The sequence below is a fragment of the Mastigoproctus giganteus genome, chromosome 4, assembly GCF_048544385.1.
Source record: "Mastigoproctus giganteus isolate SK-2022 chromosome 4, ASM4854438v1, whole genome shotgun sequence".
Taxonomy (NCBI): Eukaryota; Metazoa; Arthropoda; class Arachnida; order Uropygi; family Thelyphonidae; genus Mastigoproctus; species Mastigoproctus giganteus.
This window is the reverse complement of record NC_143578.1, coordinates 58585209-58604483: the sequence shown is the minus strand read 5'-3', so window position 1 is coordinate 58604483 and position 19275 is coordinate 58585209. Positions and strand designations below refer to the sequence as shown.

General features: G+C 40.4%; 1 protein-coding gene across 1 annotated transcript in view; it reads left to right on the top strand.

The window, feature by feature from the left end:
• Wnt2 (Wnt oncogene analog 2) overlaps positions 1-18138 on the top strand; it is a 133995-nt gene extending 115857 nt beyond the window's left edge. The window contains exon 4 of the mRNA XM_090371564.1: positions 17650-18138. Within this exon, the coding sequence (XP_090227690.1) occupies positions 17650-18138 (489 nt within the window). The remainder of the gene's footprint in view (positions 1-17649) is intronic.
• The last annotated feature ends 1137 nt before the right edge of the window (positions 18139-19275 follow it).

Genomic DNA, 19275 nt, shown 5'->3' with positions numbered 1-19275 from the left:
AACTAGGGGAAATAAATTCAAGTTACGGGGGGAAATGTTTAGATTGGACTGCAGGAAGTTTTATTTTAGCCAGCGAGTTATAAATTACTGGAATAAGGTGCCTTCATGGGTGGTAGAGGTCGACAGTTTGGAGAAATTCAAAGGTCATCTGGATAGTACTTTCGGGTAAGGGAAGCGCATAGGACGATAGGTTTAATTACCTTTTTTTATTATTAATTATTATTACTTATTTTTAATCATTGTTTTGTTCGGATTTTTTTTTTTTTTTTTTTTTTTGGCTGGTGCAGCATAAGCCATAGGCTTTCTTGCACCATGCGGCCATTACTAATACTAAAACGTGGTGTAACTTTTGCAGCTTGCGATGAAGTGGTGTACTATTGAATAAATATGAAATGAGGAAACAAAGAGAAACTTCAGACAGGTATAAGGGACATTTATAGGGGTTGTATGTGAATTACCGAAAAGGTCGCATTACAGAAGTCGACACAAGATGCTCGAAAATATGATCACATGACATCAGTACTGCGTATGGTCCCCTCTAACGGCTAAACAGGTCTGACAGCGGTGAACCACGTTAGACATACGGGTGTCTTTAAGATTCTGTGGCAACAAATCCCATTCTTCCACCAGCGTAGACCTTCGGCCACCTAGTGACAGAGGAGTTGGCTGTCGGTAAGTCTTGTCATCGTATTGAGCTCTATATGCAGTTGATATGAGCTCTATATGCAGTTGCGTTGTGCATCAAAAGAAAATCTGGGCCAACCTCTAAAAAGTAGCACATACAGTTCGTGGATCTGTTTTTGATATCTCTCTCAAAAACACGAATTCTTGGTACCTCTCTCTCTCAAAAACACGAAGGGGGGGGGGGGGGGGGGTCCGGCCGTTCATCATTATTCCGCCCCATAAGAGAACACCTACTCCACGGTAAGTATCCCTTCCTGTGATGTTGGAGAGATGGTACTGCATTCCTCGTTGTCTAAAGAAGGAATAACGTCTAGAATATGTTTGTAGACTAAAACGGGAGTCATCAGAAAACAGAAGTGTACACCATTCTCCAGAGTTCCAAGTCACATGTTCATGACACCAGTTTCAACGAACTCTGCAGTGGTTTGGGGTTAATTTGGATATAAACTACTGGCTTCCTTGCGTTGAGTCCACTTGAATTGAGCCTTCTTAATACAGTCCGGTTGGAAATGTTTTCACCTGCAGCCGCAGCAACCTCAAGAGACAGTTGATGACAGGACGTTGTAGGATTCCGTCTTGCTGTTTGAGCCAGACAGTGGTCTGTTCTGGTGGACGTAGCCCTCGGGCGACCTTGGCCAGCTCTTCTTGTAATGGTTCCTGAAACTACTTCCATAGCGCCGATACGACATTGTGTGACACACCAAGCTAACGTGCCACCTGCGACTGCCCAGCTTCAAGTCGTCCAACGGCCCACCTTCTCAAAGAATCGTCTAAACGACGATGACTTTCCATCCTGAGTATTGGAGATGTGGCTATCCCAGCGAACAAGTCAACAAACGGGAATTAAGTGATGTGGTCGCAACCCGTGTTTTTATAGGCATGAATAATTTGCATAATGTGCGGCTCTGTAAGGTAGCATCCGTAAGGTAGCAGATCGATTTCTATTGGATACTCGGAATTTGCATGCCAGGATGCCTATTATATCAAATATTCGCTTTCGGGGACACAGTTCACAATAAAATATTCATGAAAAACATTTTATTCTTGTAATTTTGTCGAGCAGTGTATATGTATATTGATACTACCAGCCTTACATGAAAATAGAAAACAGCTACTGAGATGCAAACGACATTCTGTTTTATTGGAAGTTATTCAACCAATGAACGACTAGGCGTTAGGTTACTATGGTCTCTGAAATTTCCGATGCTCTAAAATTTTATCGAACTGAGAAATTTGCCTGAATTGCAAAGTTGTTTGGATTAATCAAAGAAAAAGAATACTAATGTAGTATTCGAAAGAGCTAGAATTTGAGATAGAATCTACCAGCCATCCACTAGCTATAAACTGCAATAGTTGTGTAAAAAATACAGTATATCTGACGCACTCGTAGTCGGAGGATCAGCACTGAACAAACATTAGCATTAGCCATGCCAATGCTTTTCAATATCCAACGAAGACTAGACTTGGAGCGATGAGTGGAAGACGAACTAGAACCAACTACAGGGGTGGGAAGGGTAAAGAGATGCCGAGAGAATCTGTAAGAAAATGATTTCGCATACATAAACAATCAATGAGACTGAAATAGCTGGAAAGCGAAAGACAGACTCGTTATTAGAAAACAAGAAAATTCATAAAAGTACGTGAATTAAAAGAATTGATAAGGAGTCAATTGAAGCCAACTTACTACCCAGAATTCTCCTATACTCCTTCAGTACTGGTATTCAATTTAGTAGCTTTAGAAACAATCAAACGGTATGCAGTATAATTTGATTTGCCACTTCTGATAATGACTCAGTTATTATTCCCAAACGTAATACACTGGACAGGAATGGGATTATAAGGGAATTACAATGTGGCTTTGTTGAGGGTAGATCACGTCTTACTAATTTAAATACATTCTATGAGGTTGTTACTAAAAAACTGTATGCAAAGAATAATTCTGACATCGTTTACTTAGATTTCAGAAAAACTTTTGATATAGTTCTCCATAAACGACTCTTTCACAAATTTTAAACAATGTGATATTTAGGAGCAAGCAAGCGACTACTGTGGATAAAGTTATGGTAAGTGGTAGGGGACAGGGTTATAAATGGACACTGCCTTTTATTTGCGAATGTGAATTGAATCCAAGATTCGATAATGTGCCTCTTACTATTTATATTTATTAATGATACTGATGTGGGTATTTGAAGTTTAATGTCTATTTGCTGATGATACAGAAAAGAACAGACAGATCGACTAACAGCCGAAAAGCCCTTAGTCAATTTGTTAGTGTTTGGAAACCAGGTATTTGCGGTTTGACCCGATCAATTTGTTTATAGCCTTAAAAATGGATATGTAAGCTAGATGCTGGGAATCTTTTACACTTAGTCACGCGACATACACACGAGGGAAGTAAACTTAAATCCGTTTAGTCAAAGATGATTGATTATTAGAATAATCTTTAATCAACCTTAAGAAATGGACAAATATTTGAAAGAAAGAGGTATAAGGAGAGGAGTATTAATTACACTTTTTTATTTTTGACTAATGCTACATAACCTTCCCTAATAATTGACAATAACGACAATAAGGTTAGTTACTAAGTCAAATGTCAGAGGCAGAAACTGTACACATACGGATATTGTGTACAGCTTCATTTAGAGCAATGCAGTCCAGTTAAATAAGCACACTTAAAAGGCCATGAAAATATTTTATAAACTGATAAATATTCATGAATGATCATAGTTATTGCTTTTGGAAATACTCTTAAGACACAAACGAATGCACCAAACGAGGCCAAATAATTCCCCTCACCTACCCCTTGTAAAACGGGGAAGGGGAAAAAGATAGGGAAACTTTACCGTCGGAAAAATCGTAATCCTTTAAACTTTTGGCACCTCGAAATAAAAAACAAAATTATACTTCGTTTCATAAATTATAATATGTTTTATATGAGGTTTTGAAGTTTTAATTGTTATTATTTTATTTTATGACGGAAAATACGTGCTTTAGTCAAGGCTTAATACAAACGGCATTCACCTCAATGATCCGTTATAGTTACATGAATTGTAAAAGGGGAGTATTATTAAAAGGCCAATATACCATAACTTTTACAGTACTATAATTGACAACTACAGGATGACGTGGTGCACCTCTCCCTCCTCTGGGCTTAATTCTTTAATTTACATTTTCTAGTTTACGATACTTAACTTCTGGTTTTATTTTTTTTAATTTAGAGACTTCCCTCCCTTTTACAATTCATGTAACTATAAATGATCATTGAGGTGAGTGCCATTTGTATTAAGCCTTGACTAAAGCACATATTTTCCGTCATGATACTCGGCATTTTAAGCTCTTGCTATTTTAAATTACGGTATTTTATTTTATTTATTTATTATTATATATATATTTTTGAATCAGTATTTTCTGTTGCGCTGTCCTCCACATCTCCAAATTCTTGGTTAGTCACTGTTTGGAACATTCCAGAACACAACTGCTGACTTATTTTATTCAAATTCATGCAGACAAGCCGATGAAGTCAGCTTGCTTGCAAGAACGCATCACTGCGAAACTTGCAGGGTAATACTCCACAATGTGTCGTAAATAAATAATACAGTATAATCTACTTAAACTGCAAAATCTATAGAACATACCTTTAAGAAGTGGCACAATACGACAGAGAAAGCAAATTTAAAAGTTGCGCAACTTAAATATTAACTTTAACCCAAAATGAAAATTAAAACGGAATCAAGACAGCACACTGCTTTGCAAAAACACATTGTTCAGGATCAGGTAAACTGCGACATCTGCCGGATTTATATGACTATATAAATTTAGAGATTTATACATTGCTATAAATGACTACTGAATATCAAGTAGTCTTTGATATACGATACAGAACAAATATAGATCTAGTGACCGCTGTAACCAAGTGGTAAATCGCCAGGATACAGAAGTATACACGGCTTTGAGTGAACACGGTTCAACCTAACTCGACTATTAAATACGGTAATGTACACTGAAAGCACAGAATTCATGGGATACCTGGTTACTGGGCAACGCGACGCTATCACCCATCTCTCTAGTGGAGGAACCCACCGCTTGGCAGGTATATAGGTACACTGCATTCACGTAGACGGTAATTCGATGTCAGTATGGATAAACGTCGTGAGTTAACCAACTTTGAAAGAGAGATGATAGCGGGTGCCTATCATGATAGGATGATAGTGACCCAAGGGTCACTCTATCACGGAGGGGTGTGTTTAGGGTCTAACGGCACTAGGGGTTGCCCCATATCGCCGAGGGGTACAGAAATTGCACAATCCCCGTTCGACAGTATCAAGAGCGTATCGGAAATACGCCATTTCCGGAATAACATCTCATCGTGGACAGTGCTGTATGGGGCGGAGAAAGGTAGTGGATGAACGTGGCCTTCGACGTCTGTCTCGCATTATTTCAGCCAACCGGAGAGCGACAGTGGCACAAATCACTGCCGATTTCAAATCACTCCCTCGGTAGTGAGGTGCCGGAAACGCTTCCACCAAGACCATCAGGCGATCATTAGCCACAATAGGTTATGGGGGCCACCAGAGTCCCGTTAGTAGGTAGGTATCCCATAATTTCTTTCCACTCAGTGTATACTGGGCGAAAGAACATCGGCACCGGACCTTGGATGATTGGAAATGGGTCTCCTGGCCCGATGAGTCTCATTTACAGTTATTTCGAGTGGACGGGAGGGTGCGTATCTGGCGGAAACTGCACGAAGCTGTGCACCCGTCACGTCAACAAGGACCTGTTCAGGTGCACGGTCGGTAATGGTCTGGGGCGTGCTCAACTGCCACACATTGGGACCTGTGGTACGTCTAGACGCATCGCTGAACGGTCCAGGTTAAATGTCCATCCTTGCAGACCATCTACATCCCTTCATGGTCATTGTGAACCCACAGAGCAGTGATAATTAGAACATGGTTCGAAGAGATTCTGCAGATTTTATCACCATGAAATGGCCTCCCCATTCACTGGACATGAACTCTTGTGCAGCATCTTTGGGATGCTATGGAAAGGTCCGTTCGAGCTTTGGATCCTCCACCCAGGAATGTGACGGAATTATAGACAGCACTGCAGCAAGCATGGATGGAAATACCTGTGAAACGCTTTCGTGAACTAGTGGACTCAATGCCTCTCCATGTGACTGCCCTTATCCGGGAGAAAGGTGGGCCTACCCGTTAGGTAGGTATCCCATGATTTCTGTCCACTCAGTGTATATTGGCACCCTCCTAGCTGAAGACTGTTCAGGGATGAAGCATGTGCAAAAATTGAATAATAATAATAATAACTAGGGGGCTCCGCCCACAGCTCGCTTTGCTCGCCAACCCCCTCGCACGCTTTTCTACGTAGTATGTAGAAGTATGACGGAGTAAGTAAAATCTTTTCTACATAAAAGACACACCTGTCGAAAAGCAACTGATCGATATTTAATCAGGAATTGATCTATGTAATTATTTACCTGTCCATTTGTAGTGATGCAATTGTCCCGCCCAATTCTACCACGTGATCCGCATCCCTCTTCTCCCATTGGTTAACCTACCCCCACCACGCTGCATTCCCAAGGCCGAATAAATATCACTACGTAATTATATACCTGCGTTTACACAGATCACTTAGGAAAAGGCCTTTTGCTTTGGATTTCATAATACATGAGGAATATTGTTGCATCGAAAAGAGCAGGACTAAAATATTTACAAACTATACAAATATTTAAAATATTTGCAAAATGCTAAACTATTTACAAATATTTAAAATATTTGTAAATAGTTTAGATTTACAAAATATTAAACTATTTACAAATATACAAACATTATGGAGGCAGTTGTCTTTCAATGCGACGAACGTTAGCATGAGTCCCACGTACGCGTTGTACATTCTCAACACCCAGTGTCTGATTCTGCCCAGTAACATATTTATATACCTTCCATTTAACGTTCACCAACCTCGTGCACGTGCTTCAAAGTCTAATACATGACCATGCCCGGCATCATTTAATGTTCCATTGTAACGTTTTTTTCCATATTAATGTCAGCTGATGAAGGGACCCATCGTCACGACATAGTGGTAAATGATTTAGTTTTTTGTAAATATTTGTATATTTTTTAATTGTATGTTGTTATTTGTATAATAATAACATTATGCTAACATTATAATGCACTGATTGAAATCTAACCAGGAAATGACCTATGTAATTATTTACCTGAGCATTTGTAGTGATGTAATTGCCCCGCCCTCTTCTCCCATTGGTTCGAATAAATATCACTAGGAAGAAAACGTTTTTAATGTATATAGAGATAATAATATCTTCATTTAACATTAAAAGAGCGATCAACCATCACCAACTTGTTCGAGAGCGTGGGACATGCGGACATGCACCGAACAATGAGGACCAATTGGACGTTATCTTCCTTAACATCCATGCTGCATATGATAAGATCTCAATCAATCGCTTTCTCAAAATCCTACAGAACACTTCCACATAACTTCTCCACTTCCTGACATTCTCAGGAAAATTAACGGATTAACAAAAAATTATGATATTAGGGTCCCCTGTAAATGATTACATCTACCCATATTTATTTTGTCTGTAAATTGCGTGTGTTCTCCCTCGTCGATTTGCCTGTTTGCTGGACGAAAAAACCTCAGTTTCTGGAGGGGGGGGGGGGGTGAACCTTGCTATCTACGCCTGAGGCCGACTAACTCAGCCACGGAGTGAAAAAAGCCTATAATAACAGCCAGAACAATTCTCTCGACATTGTCGCAGTGTATATCCTACCGGTTCCAGACGCACAAGTAGTTGATGATATCCTCAATTGGCTGCTTAACCATCTCCATTCATCACTGAAACACATCGTGTGTGGGGATTTCAATCTCCCGAATACTCAGGGAAACCTCGAGAGGAGACTGACTCAGCGTCTAGGTATATTAGGTCGCAAACTGGTGAGCACACCACCCACGAGGAGCGAAAGCACATTAGACCTTGCGTTCGTGTCAGCAAATTGTGTGGCTAATCAAAACCCTACAAGCAACATATGGTCTGATCATAACCCCATCATTCTCTCTGTGCAAATAGAAATGCCCATCACTTCTGGAAGAAGGAAAGTCACAACCAAAACAATTACAGCGCCCAAATACTTCAATCCTGAAAAGTGTGTTCATGCGGCTCAAGCAATCCCATGGGATGTCCTTGAGGAATGTTATCCCGAACTCGGGATTGACCTGATGACAAGATGGATAGCCACTGTTTCTCTCTATGCTGCAACGAAGAAACTAACCATCACAGAGCATTCAAAGGGCTGGTGGAATCCAAAAGTCTCGGAAAGTTTCCACGTTAAACAGAATTTGCACAAAAAGTGGAAAAACTCCGGCTCACCCTCGGACAGAACTGCCTATTCCCGAGCTAGGGCGCTTTTTATTCGGAACAAGAGGGAGGCGATAAAACTTCGCCTAGAGCAGTGATGGGCAAACTTTTTTAGGAGTGGGCCAAAAAAAAAAAAAAGAAAAAATTTTGGCAAGCCAATATAATTTATTATAAAACGCAATAAAGACTCAAAAAAAAATAGTATATTTTAAAAATTCTTTAATACTAATGCGATGAATGAAGTTGTGACTGTATTTCTAAAAGTTCCTCATAATCTGGTTCGAACTGGGATGTACTGATTCTGAGAAGTGAAGTTAAATGCTTATCTGTCAGTCTGTTTCTAATACAATTCTTTCGAAGTTTCATTGTAGAAAACACCTGTTCACATATATAAGATGAAGCAAACAAAGCACTAACTTTCTGGGCGTGAGATATCAGATTTGGGAAACTTGATTTCGACAAAGACTTGTAGAACTCTAATTTTGGGATATTGAGAAACAACTGTTTGAGGTGATTGTTACATTGCAATTCAATTAATTCAAGCTGCAAGTCCGGTCTCACTACTTCACACATTAAAAGGCATGCTGAAAATATCTAAGTCTTTTTCATTGGCACTGATATCTTGAAATCTTCCTTCAAATTCAAGATGAAGTTTTCTCAGGCCATCTTCGTAGCTCTTAAGCTTGTCTTTATTTACTGGGGCTACTGAATTTAATCTCGGGAAGTGAGACAAGTCGTTCTTAGCTATCTGATTAGCAAACAGAACAAGTTGTAGTTTAAAACCTCTGAGATGGCCCCAGATATCGTCGATAAATTGATTTTTTCCTTGCATTTTGACATTCAACTTGCATGTGACAGGGATAATCTGTGAAAAATGCAAAGTCCGAAAGCCACGCTGTATCTTCCAATATTTCACACTCCACAGACCACTGTTTCTCATGGAAGAATGACACTATCTCGTCTTTCAGCTGCCAAACTCGCTCGAAGACGCGTCCTGCACTCAGCCACCCAACTTTCGTGTAATACAGCACATCAGAGTATTCAGATTGCATGGACTCAAAAAAATCTCGAAATTGTCTGTGAGTAAGCCCACGAGATAGAATAGTATTTACAAGCTTCACGATTACATCAAGCACAGGTTTCATATTCAAGGCAGATTCACACAGGGCATCTTGATGTACAACGCAATGTAGAAAGACAACATTATTCCCGGGGTATTTTGATTAAAGATCCCAACAAATCCAGATTTTTTACCTGTTATACTTTATGCTCCATCGGTCGTAATATTACATATGTTTGTTATGGGTTCTTCCAATGTTGAAAGCCCTTCCTAAAATTCATGAAAAATATCAGACCCTGTTGTTGTTCCTTTAAACGACCGCATGCATGCCAATTCCTCAGTAATAGAAAAGTTTTCATCAACACTTCTTATAAATAATACTAGCTGAGCAGTATCATTTATATCAGTGCTTTCATCCATAGTAATGGAGCAGAATTTAAATTGACCAATCTTTGACTCCAACTGTGATGTCAGATATTTATTTATGGCTTCGACTCTAGAAGTCACAGTTTTTCGGGATAAGCTTACAGTTTCAAAATCTTTTTTCTTGTCGCTTCGACTCTAGAAGTCACAGTTTTTCGGGATAAGCTTACAGTTTCAAAATCTTTTTTCTTGTCAGGACATAAAACATCACAAACTTGGAGCATACAGTGTTTAACAAACTCCCCATCAGAGAGAGCTTTATTATTTTTAGCAATATTGTATGCTAAAATATAACCTGCATGTGTAGCTGCTTTCTGAGAACTATTTTTTTTCTTAAAAAAATTTTGGTAACTTGATAATTTTTTGCGAAGATCTACTTTTCGTTTCCTTTCATATTCGGACATTGCTTCGTAATTGGAATTTTTATGCTTAGAAGTGAAGTGGAGGGAAATGTATTCTTTGAAGACTGCTACGGTTTCATTGCAGATGAGACACAGTGGTTTATCTTTTACAACTGTGAAAAAGTACTTCCAGGTCCATTCATCTTTGAAAACACGGGCACTCTGAATCAATTTTACGTTTTTTAGTAGACATTTTGGGGTTGAAATATTTTACTAATATCCACAATAAAACTCACAAGCACCAACAACAATACTATTTTTAATAATTTCACCATCATGACACTAACATTCAACATTTATGAAATTGGAATGCGTCGGTCTGTCCGCCATCTTTCCATTCAACGGAAGATCCCCGCTTCGCGCACATTCCCGAACCGACTAATGTTATTTGATGTGGTCATGTGGACGAATATTAGCGCCTCTGTTGTGGTTAATATAAACTCGTAAGCGGTATATCCAAATTCTTCTTTCAAAATCTTGTTTCTATTTTTTTTAAATTTAAATATAAGAGCAAATAAATATATTTTAATAATTTTATACATATTTATTAGGGCGGGTTCCATTTTTTGCATATGCAAAAGTTTTTAAATCAATTTCTATATAAATTATTACAACTATATTTTGCATATGCAAAATATATTCAAATTTCTATGTAAATTTTCGCATATGCAAAAAATGGAACACGCCCTTAAATGAATTTTTTTAAAACATTGAAAGTGAAAATTTCTATACTATTGTTTTAAAATCTGCGGCGGGCCGGATAGAACCTCTAAGCGGGCCGCATCTGGCCCGCAGGCCGTGGTTTGCCCATCACTGACCTAGAGGATACCATAAATAAGGGGAAGCCCTTTCATAGAATCCAATCAGAGGACGCCATTGACTCACTCAATATAAGCAGCTGGCTCGACCATATAACTAGGTTCGCTGCTCAGCCAGAATCCACTACGCCAATGGAATTTCCAATCAATCTGATTTCGACAGACCCCTTAAATTCAGTTCACCTCACCAAATACCAGCTGATCGACGCAATGAACAGCTTAGCACCTACGGCCGCATCAGGTGCCGACGGAATTCCTCAGTTTATGCTGAAATGCCTCAGTACATTTGTTGTTGATCCTATCCTGTCGTTATTTAACAAGATCCTTAATCAAATTTTTTTCATCCTATGTGGCATGTCTATCTAGTAAGACCGCTGCCGAAAACACGCTCTGCTTCTCAGCCCAGTCACTTCCATCCAATTTCCTCTGCATCATACCTATTAAAGCTCTTTGAGAAATCTCTTCTAAGAACATTAACCATCCAAATTATGCCACAACAGCTACCGCAGATCCACTATGTTACCCGGTCAAGATCCACTGCTACAAATCTAGTCACCACCACTACCAAGATCCTCAAGGGATTTGAGCACCATTACGTATATCGACGTCCAGGCAGCATTTGATTCCGTATCCGTTCACGCATTGGCAAGGCTACTACGTGAGTATTACCTCATTGGTGGAGACGTGCTCTGGTTTATTCAGACAATGCTGGAGAACAGGACCATTATTGTTCGCGATGGCAGTCTGCGCTATACCAGGACTATTACAGCTGGAGTCCCACAAGGCGGGGTCCTGTCCGGAATCTTGTTCTCAGCTGTTCTCGTGCCATTTGTGACAGGCCGAACTGACATCCTCACCTTTGCCGATGACATAAAACAGTTTACTCCCATAAGCCCTGGAAACATTGCTGAATACATCAATACCTTAATCCTTCAGAAAATCCGGAACCTTGAGGCCTTCCTCTCCGGTTTCGGACTTCAAATCAATCCTGAGAAGTCAAAACAGTTGACTTTCTCTCTCTCTCTCTCTCTCTCAAACGGAGCCCAACAATAGTACAACCCATTTTAAGAGGATGCGCGATTTCTACCGTCCAACAACATACAGATTTGGGCGTTATTTTTGATCAAAAGCTCTCCTTTCCACCGCACATAGACCACTTGCAAATAAAGTTCAGTCGACTCCGGTGGATGATTAAACAACAACTAATGCACGTCCATGACCAGGCTGTTGGGTGCAGATATATTACGACATGTGTTTATCCGGTCATACTCTATGGCGCCGAAGTCTGGACTTCAACTGCTACGACCCATCTTAGACGGATTTTCGAGGGGGAATTCTGGCTACTGAAGTGGGCCATATGAAAATTTCAGCTTCCCCCTACACCAAGGACCATCCAGATGGCGGCAGCTCTCAACATGAGATGTCTTCCTGCCATCATTCACGAGAGAAGACTCGTTTCTGCCATCAAAATGATGGTCGGCATTATTTCAGTACATCCAGTCCTACAGGCCATTCCAAACCGGTTAAAGCTAACTGATCGGTTCCTACCCGCGCAAATGCTGCAAGACATACAGTTCTTGGACGGCGACCTCTACAAATTCGCAGTCGACAAGGAATATAAGCAGAAAGCACTCGGTCGACTTCCTTCCCAGGACCACGTCAGAGGACATTAGAATCTGCTCCCGGAGACCTATTCATCACTGCCTTGAATTCATCATCCCAATGTTCAAACCTTTCAGGAGTCATAATGCTTTTTCTTTTTTTTCCCTTTTTTTTGTGTTTATTATGTTGTGTGATTTCTTTTATGTAAACCCCTGGCTTTTAGCCGTGAAGGGAGCTGTATACAGCAATGTGCTTTCTGTACATAGTAAAGAGTTCTTCTTCTTCTTCTTCTTCTAAAGTTCCTCGGGTCGTCGACGGGATCCGAACCCGGGCCTTTTCCATCCGGTGTGAGGAGGACGATGACGATACCACTGTGCTACGCGCGCAGACATTAACGGATTAACAGGCAAATGAGCGTAACAGTTGGCGAGGCTCCCACACCACTATCCTCCCCCTTTCTTATTGCTACGCCTCCCACCCCTTCTGCATGCTTAGTCTACGTGGCTGAGTTAGTCGGTCTCAGGCGTAGATAGCAAGATTTCTCGGGCGCCTCCGTAGCCAGGTGGGAAGGAGCAGCAGTGCGTAGCACACGCTTCTTGATTAGACCGGGGTTCGAGCCCGTCACCACCAAATACGGAGGATGCGGAAAGGTCAGGGAATGACCACCGCATATCCCCGGAGCAATATGGCCCTAGTTGCTAATGCTCCTAAAAACCAAATAACAACAACAACAACAACAACAGCAAGATTTCTCCCCCCCCACCAGAACCGGGGATTTTTCGTCCAGCAAATTAAGCAAATCGACCAGAGAACGCATTCAATTTACAGACAAAATACATGCGTAGATGAAATAACTTTCCGGGTGGCACAGTGGTATTGTCACCACTCTTCCCATACCAGGTGGAAAACGCCCGAGTTCGAATCCCGTCGATAAGCGAGAAACTGTTATGAGCATTTTTCACTCACTCCGTGGCTGAGTTAGTCAGTCTCAGGAGTAGATAGCAAAGTTCCCCGCCCCCGGAAAAACTACGGTTTTTTGTCCAGCAAAGCAGGAAATCGACTAGAGAATACACGCAATTTACAGACAGAATACACACTGATAGTTGAAGAAATTAAAATTTTCAGGTGACCCTGATAAAAATAGGTTTTTTTTATTTTATTTCTGCATGCTTAGCGGTTACTGACGATCTTGTCCTCACCATTTGGCCAGGCACCACAAGCCTCCTTGAAAATTGAGCTAACACTGCTATTGGCCTTCTTTCCAACTGGATTGAGGAATGCAAACTCTCTATAGCAGCAGACAAAACCAAGGCGATTTTGTCAAAAGTAAAACTTGACATTAGGCATCCCCCTGGTATTAAGATTGGCGGCACCACTATTCACTTAGTCACCGAATTAAAATATCTTGGAATTATCATTGACAGCAACATCACTTTTACTATACATCTCCAATATCTTGGAACAAAGATTAGAAAATACTGCTTTGGTGAAAAGGATCACGTGCAAAGACTGGCGCCTCTGTAGTTGTTCCCCCCCCACCCTGCTCTACAAAGCGGTTTTCTTGCCTATCATTTGTCATAGGGCTGGTGCCTGGGCTTACAGGGAAAACACTTGTCAGGAATTCAAAGAAGTTACAATCAATACAACGTACCTAACATAAAGTTGTTGTTGGATTTTTAGAAGCATCAGCAACTAAGGCCATGTTGCTCCGTGTAGATTGTCCGTAAATTGCGTATGTTCTGAGGTCGATTTTCTGTTTGCTGGACGAAAAACCCGAGTTTCGGGGAGAAAAACCATGGTACTCTCGCCTGAGACCGACTAACTCAGCCACGTTGTGAAAAAGGCCTATAAAAATTCCTCCTGTCATCGACGGGATTTGAACACAGGTCTTTTCCACCCGGTGTGGGGAGGAACGCAATCCCACCAACTATGCTACCCACGAGGGCGTACAACGTACCGTGATCCTCACCATCTCCAGGGCATGGTGTACTGTTAGTACTCGTTTCCTTCGGGTCTTGGTGGGCTTCCCCTTGATCTGGAGGTCATCTGAAGCGGGCAATCCTACTGTCTTAAGAAAAGGATTTCAACCACTCTCCCAAATTACAGTGTGAACATCGCTATTTACCCGAAAATTGAAAAAAGAAACATTTCAAATCACTTTTTATCAGATCTGGCAAGCGCATTAGGATTCACTTCCTAAAGGTCCTGTCACAAAAAGAGTCATTCCCCAAATAACGTTCACCTGCCCTAAGCCTCCCCCCTCCCCCATTCTGACTGGCGATGGCTTCCTAAAAGCAAACTTGCTGAACTTGGCATTGAGGATCCTCACTACTCCTGAGAGCTCCCAGAAAGCTGGGAGCATATCTTGTACCACCTGGACAAGAGCACTTTTCCTCACTGAGCAAGACAGTTCGATTGCACTCTCACAGTTCACACAGGAAGTGTTCACCAAACGTAGGAACAACCTGAGAATCGGGCCAACTTGATTCTAGCTCAATATGAAGATTAAAAAAACTCGACAATTTATATAGACTTAACCATATAATCATCTAATCCATACAGGGTAGAACTCCACCTGTATACAGTACATTGTTGTGGGACAAGTGGAACTGTCATCTTCGGATGACCAACGCCATTATGGTACTCATTATGTGCGGCACTCTAGCCGTGCAATCTTTTATTCTATCCCTGGATCTGGGTGGGCTCCCCAACCTAGGGACATCCAAACTCTTCGCCCCTCCCTACTTCACTCATCTGGAGAATGCCTTCTTCTTTATTTGTCCTCTCCTCTCATCTACCTTTATTCTCCACTCTCAGACTGTCTCCTGCACTCACACTTTAATTTCGTCTTTTTTTTATTATTAGGCATCCTTAGAAAGCTCAGGCGACTTTGGGGGTTGCCTAGCCAGAGTTCTTTCCCTCTATTGCACAGCCTATCCTACCTCCACGGTGTTAGTCACGGACAACATGGGGGCCCCATGGCTAAACGGCCAGAAGAACTACACAACCCAACACTACACCGCACAACCCTACACTTACACATTTTGGCCTTTACAGGAAACTGTATGCATCACAGAATATTACATGGAGTTGACGGAGACCCACCGGTGCCGCCAGACAAGAAACACATAAGTTACCAAGTCATGTCTCTGCACAGCGATTAGCGACTTCACTTTTTGTGCAGATGACATCGAAGCGTTTGTCTACTCCAGTGGTTTTCAAACGGGGTGCCGCAATGACATTTTTGGGATGCCGTGTAATTTGGGTTTAAGTTACTTAAAGTTATTATTATTATATATTTTTTTAAAATTTTTATATTTATTTCATTATAAAAAGGTCGTAGTACGTTATCCATTGTACCGCATCTTTTTAATTTTGTGATCTTTATTTAGTACCCATATATAAAGAATAAAATTATTATATAGGTGTATATATATACCACTGTGTTAGGTATTTCTTTTGGCCTAGGAGTGCCATGAAAAAATTACTGGGACACTAAGGGCGCCGTGAACCGAGAAAGTTTGGGAACCTCTGGTCTACTCCAAGGATTCTACAAGTTCACCTACCTTCTCTAAAAATGTAGTAGACTTCTCTAAAAGAAGTAGGCCAACAATAAACACAATCTGCTCCATCAGTTAAGGACCACGCAGCTTGCTGAACAGCTGAAACTACAGCGTTTACCAGACATCATTGCCTGGAAATGACTGATAACTACAATAAAGATGATGACGGGCATGATATCCTAACCGAGCTTCTCGCAGATTTGTGAGTGGCACATTCCGCCATCTGCCTTAAGAGGCACCAAATCTCTGAGGATGAAAGCAAACAGATTGAAGATGGGTGATAGGTTCATGCCAGCCAGGGCGTTGGAATCAATCCTCTGCTTATCTCAAAAGGCTAATAGAAGATCCGAAGTACAGAAAAAAAAAAAAAGTTTTTTTGAACAACTGTATGTACTCAATGGTGTGTTTATGTGAACAAGTGTCTATAGTGTCTTCAATTGTCTATAGTTGTTATACCGAGCAATTTGTACGTTAATTGTCAGGACTGTAGACAGAAATGTAGTGTAAATGTAATCACTCTATGTTTTCTATTACTTTATATTGTATTATATGTAAATCTCCTGGCATTTACTGACGTGAAGAGAATTTGTCACTCACAAATGTAACACTTCATTTAGTTTGGTAGGCAAATAAAGATTTATTTATTTAAACTAAGCCAAAGTAGGAAACTGCACTTTAGGGATAATTTCCATATGGTTAATGAATGTTGTTGCTTAATACTAGGATCTCAAAGTACGCGAATGTTAGGTTTCTTGTTACTCCTGCGTAAGTTGGGCTCCCCTATATAAAACTATTGCACTAAGGTAAAACTAGGCGAACTCCTATAAACCATGTACGCGTGTACAATAAACTTATTTGCGTTAACTGAATAAACATAAATCTTAAAGTAGGACTTGTTTTGACAAGTCCGTCCTCATCGAGGGTGCAAGGAGAAGCCGCGTTTAAGCTTCAAGCCGAGTTCACACACGCGGAACAGAAACGGAGGAAGCAGTGTTTATTGTCCCAAGCAACCAATAAAACTAAGGAGATGCTAAGGGTGTTTAGAACCGTCCTCCCCACACTGAGCGGAGTAGGACTGGATTCGAATCCCTCAATGACGCTAAAAACTTTTTTTTTCTCTCTTTCTCTGTGGCTGAGTCAGCCGGGAGCGGACAGCAAAATTTTTTCCATGAAATTTCGGGTTCATTGACCAGCAAAACAGGCAAATAGACCAGAGAACACACGCAATTTACGGACGTTACACATGGGCAGAAGAGTTGGTTTTCGGATGGCCGTAATATGAGTTTTTTTTAAGGATCTTTAGTTTTATTGGTTAGTTGGGACAATAATCACTGCTGCATACGCTTCAGTGCAGCGTGTGTGAAAGAATTGGAAAGCATTATCCTCCTTTCAAGTACAGAATTCTTATTCGTCCGAATGGAAAGCTAATAGTGTGCATCTGCATGACTTCGATCTACCCTTTCCACTCCGTTTTTCTTACCAAGCAACTAACATCATAAAACGGACAAACTATAACTAAGAGCCACGAACATAAATATGGATCAAGAGGGTCAATTTATAAGCTGGGCTGAGTTTGCGTACTTTGAAACCCTACTGTATTCTTTTTTTTTTTTTTTGGAGATGATATTCTTTTAAGTTGTTCAGTTTTGGACTAGTATAAAAAATTGGTTCCAATTTCTCTTCTTAATTATTAATTTTTATTTTTCAGGCGGTATTTCTCAATATGGCAATGGAATGCAAGTGTCACGGCGTATCAGGTTCATGCACAATGAAAACTTGCTGGAACACATTACCACCTTTCGTTCAAGTGGGAGATTTCCTCATGAAGCAATACCACAAAGCCAAGAAAGTACAGCCATATTGGGGAAAAAGGTCGCGGTCTTCGAGGCCTTTGTATTTAAGACATCGCAAGTCTAAGCGTCCGCACAGAAAACCTAGACCCAGAGACTTAGTTTTTCTCCAAAAATCTCCCAATTATTGCGAAGTAGACTTAGCTCGCGGTTCTGTAGGAACTGCTGGGCGGCGATGCAATCGTACCTCTAAAGGGACCGACGGTTGTGACCTTATGTGCTGTGGACGAGGCTACAACACCCACCAGTACACCAGAACTTGGCAATGCAACTGCAAATTTCACTGGTGTTGCTTTGTTCATTGCCATGTGTGCAATGAGAGGACGGAAGAATACACGTGCAAATAAGAACTACTATTTCATGAATGAGTGTGACCTAACTCTCACGGTGTTAAATCAGTGTTCAAGTGACAATTCATAATCACACGCCATTTGTATAGTTTGTGTGTAAATTAGATCATTCTGATTTCAAAAAGAAATAATTACTCATTGACCATTATCGATTTCTTCTAAATGACAGAAACATCAGAAGTTTCGTGAAGCAAATGAATGTCTTCGACTTCATATAACGTCTTTACACGACTAGTGTATATTACCAGACATCGTGACATTTGTGAGGACAAATACTGTTAGCGATAAGACCTCATCATTGACTAATTGCAAAATAGACTTTAAAAGTGCACAGATTGCAAACAGGATTTGGTTGTTATTTAATATTTCATGATTGAATTATAGAGGGTTCACCAAAAAAAAAGTCGCTCTACTCTGAATTGTCAATAAACATATTATTTAAATATTTTACTTATAGCATTGTTTCGAACATCACAACACTCATAAAGCATGGGGGATTTATTCATTAGAAAACATTTTCAATATGTGATCCTTATGCACAGCTAAAGCATATTTATAGACGTCTACGGGCGTCTATAAATATGCTTTAGGTGTGCATACAAAACACATTTTCCAGCAAAATTTTCCAATTTAGCTAGAAAATGTGTTTTGTATATCTTTAAGATCTGAAATAAAGCAGTTCGAAAGACTAGTAGGTAATGGTAATTATGAAAGACTGGTCTGACAACTTCAACACATGAAACAGCGCATCACATCGTGCAGCTTTATGAATGCAAAAATGTTTCAACGAGACTACATGGGGATTTTTCGTGGCGCAGGCATGAACATTTTATTAATACTCGTAAAAAAATACCCGTTTAAGCGACAGTGTGTGCGTACTTCATCGGTGAAGCAAATTTGATGAAACGCTATTGCAATGTCATTCAAAAATATCCGATTTGATCAGTGGTGCAGAAAAACTCATGTGGACCCACAGTGCAAAATTCCATTTTGACCATTTTGAGGTCTCAACATTAATTTTATCGGTTTGATACAAAGGGTACTAGGAAAGTTTTGCAATACAGCTTTGTTTATTTAATTTTTTCAAAGTAATTTCCTCTACATTCAATACACCTCTCCATCCTCCGAAACCAA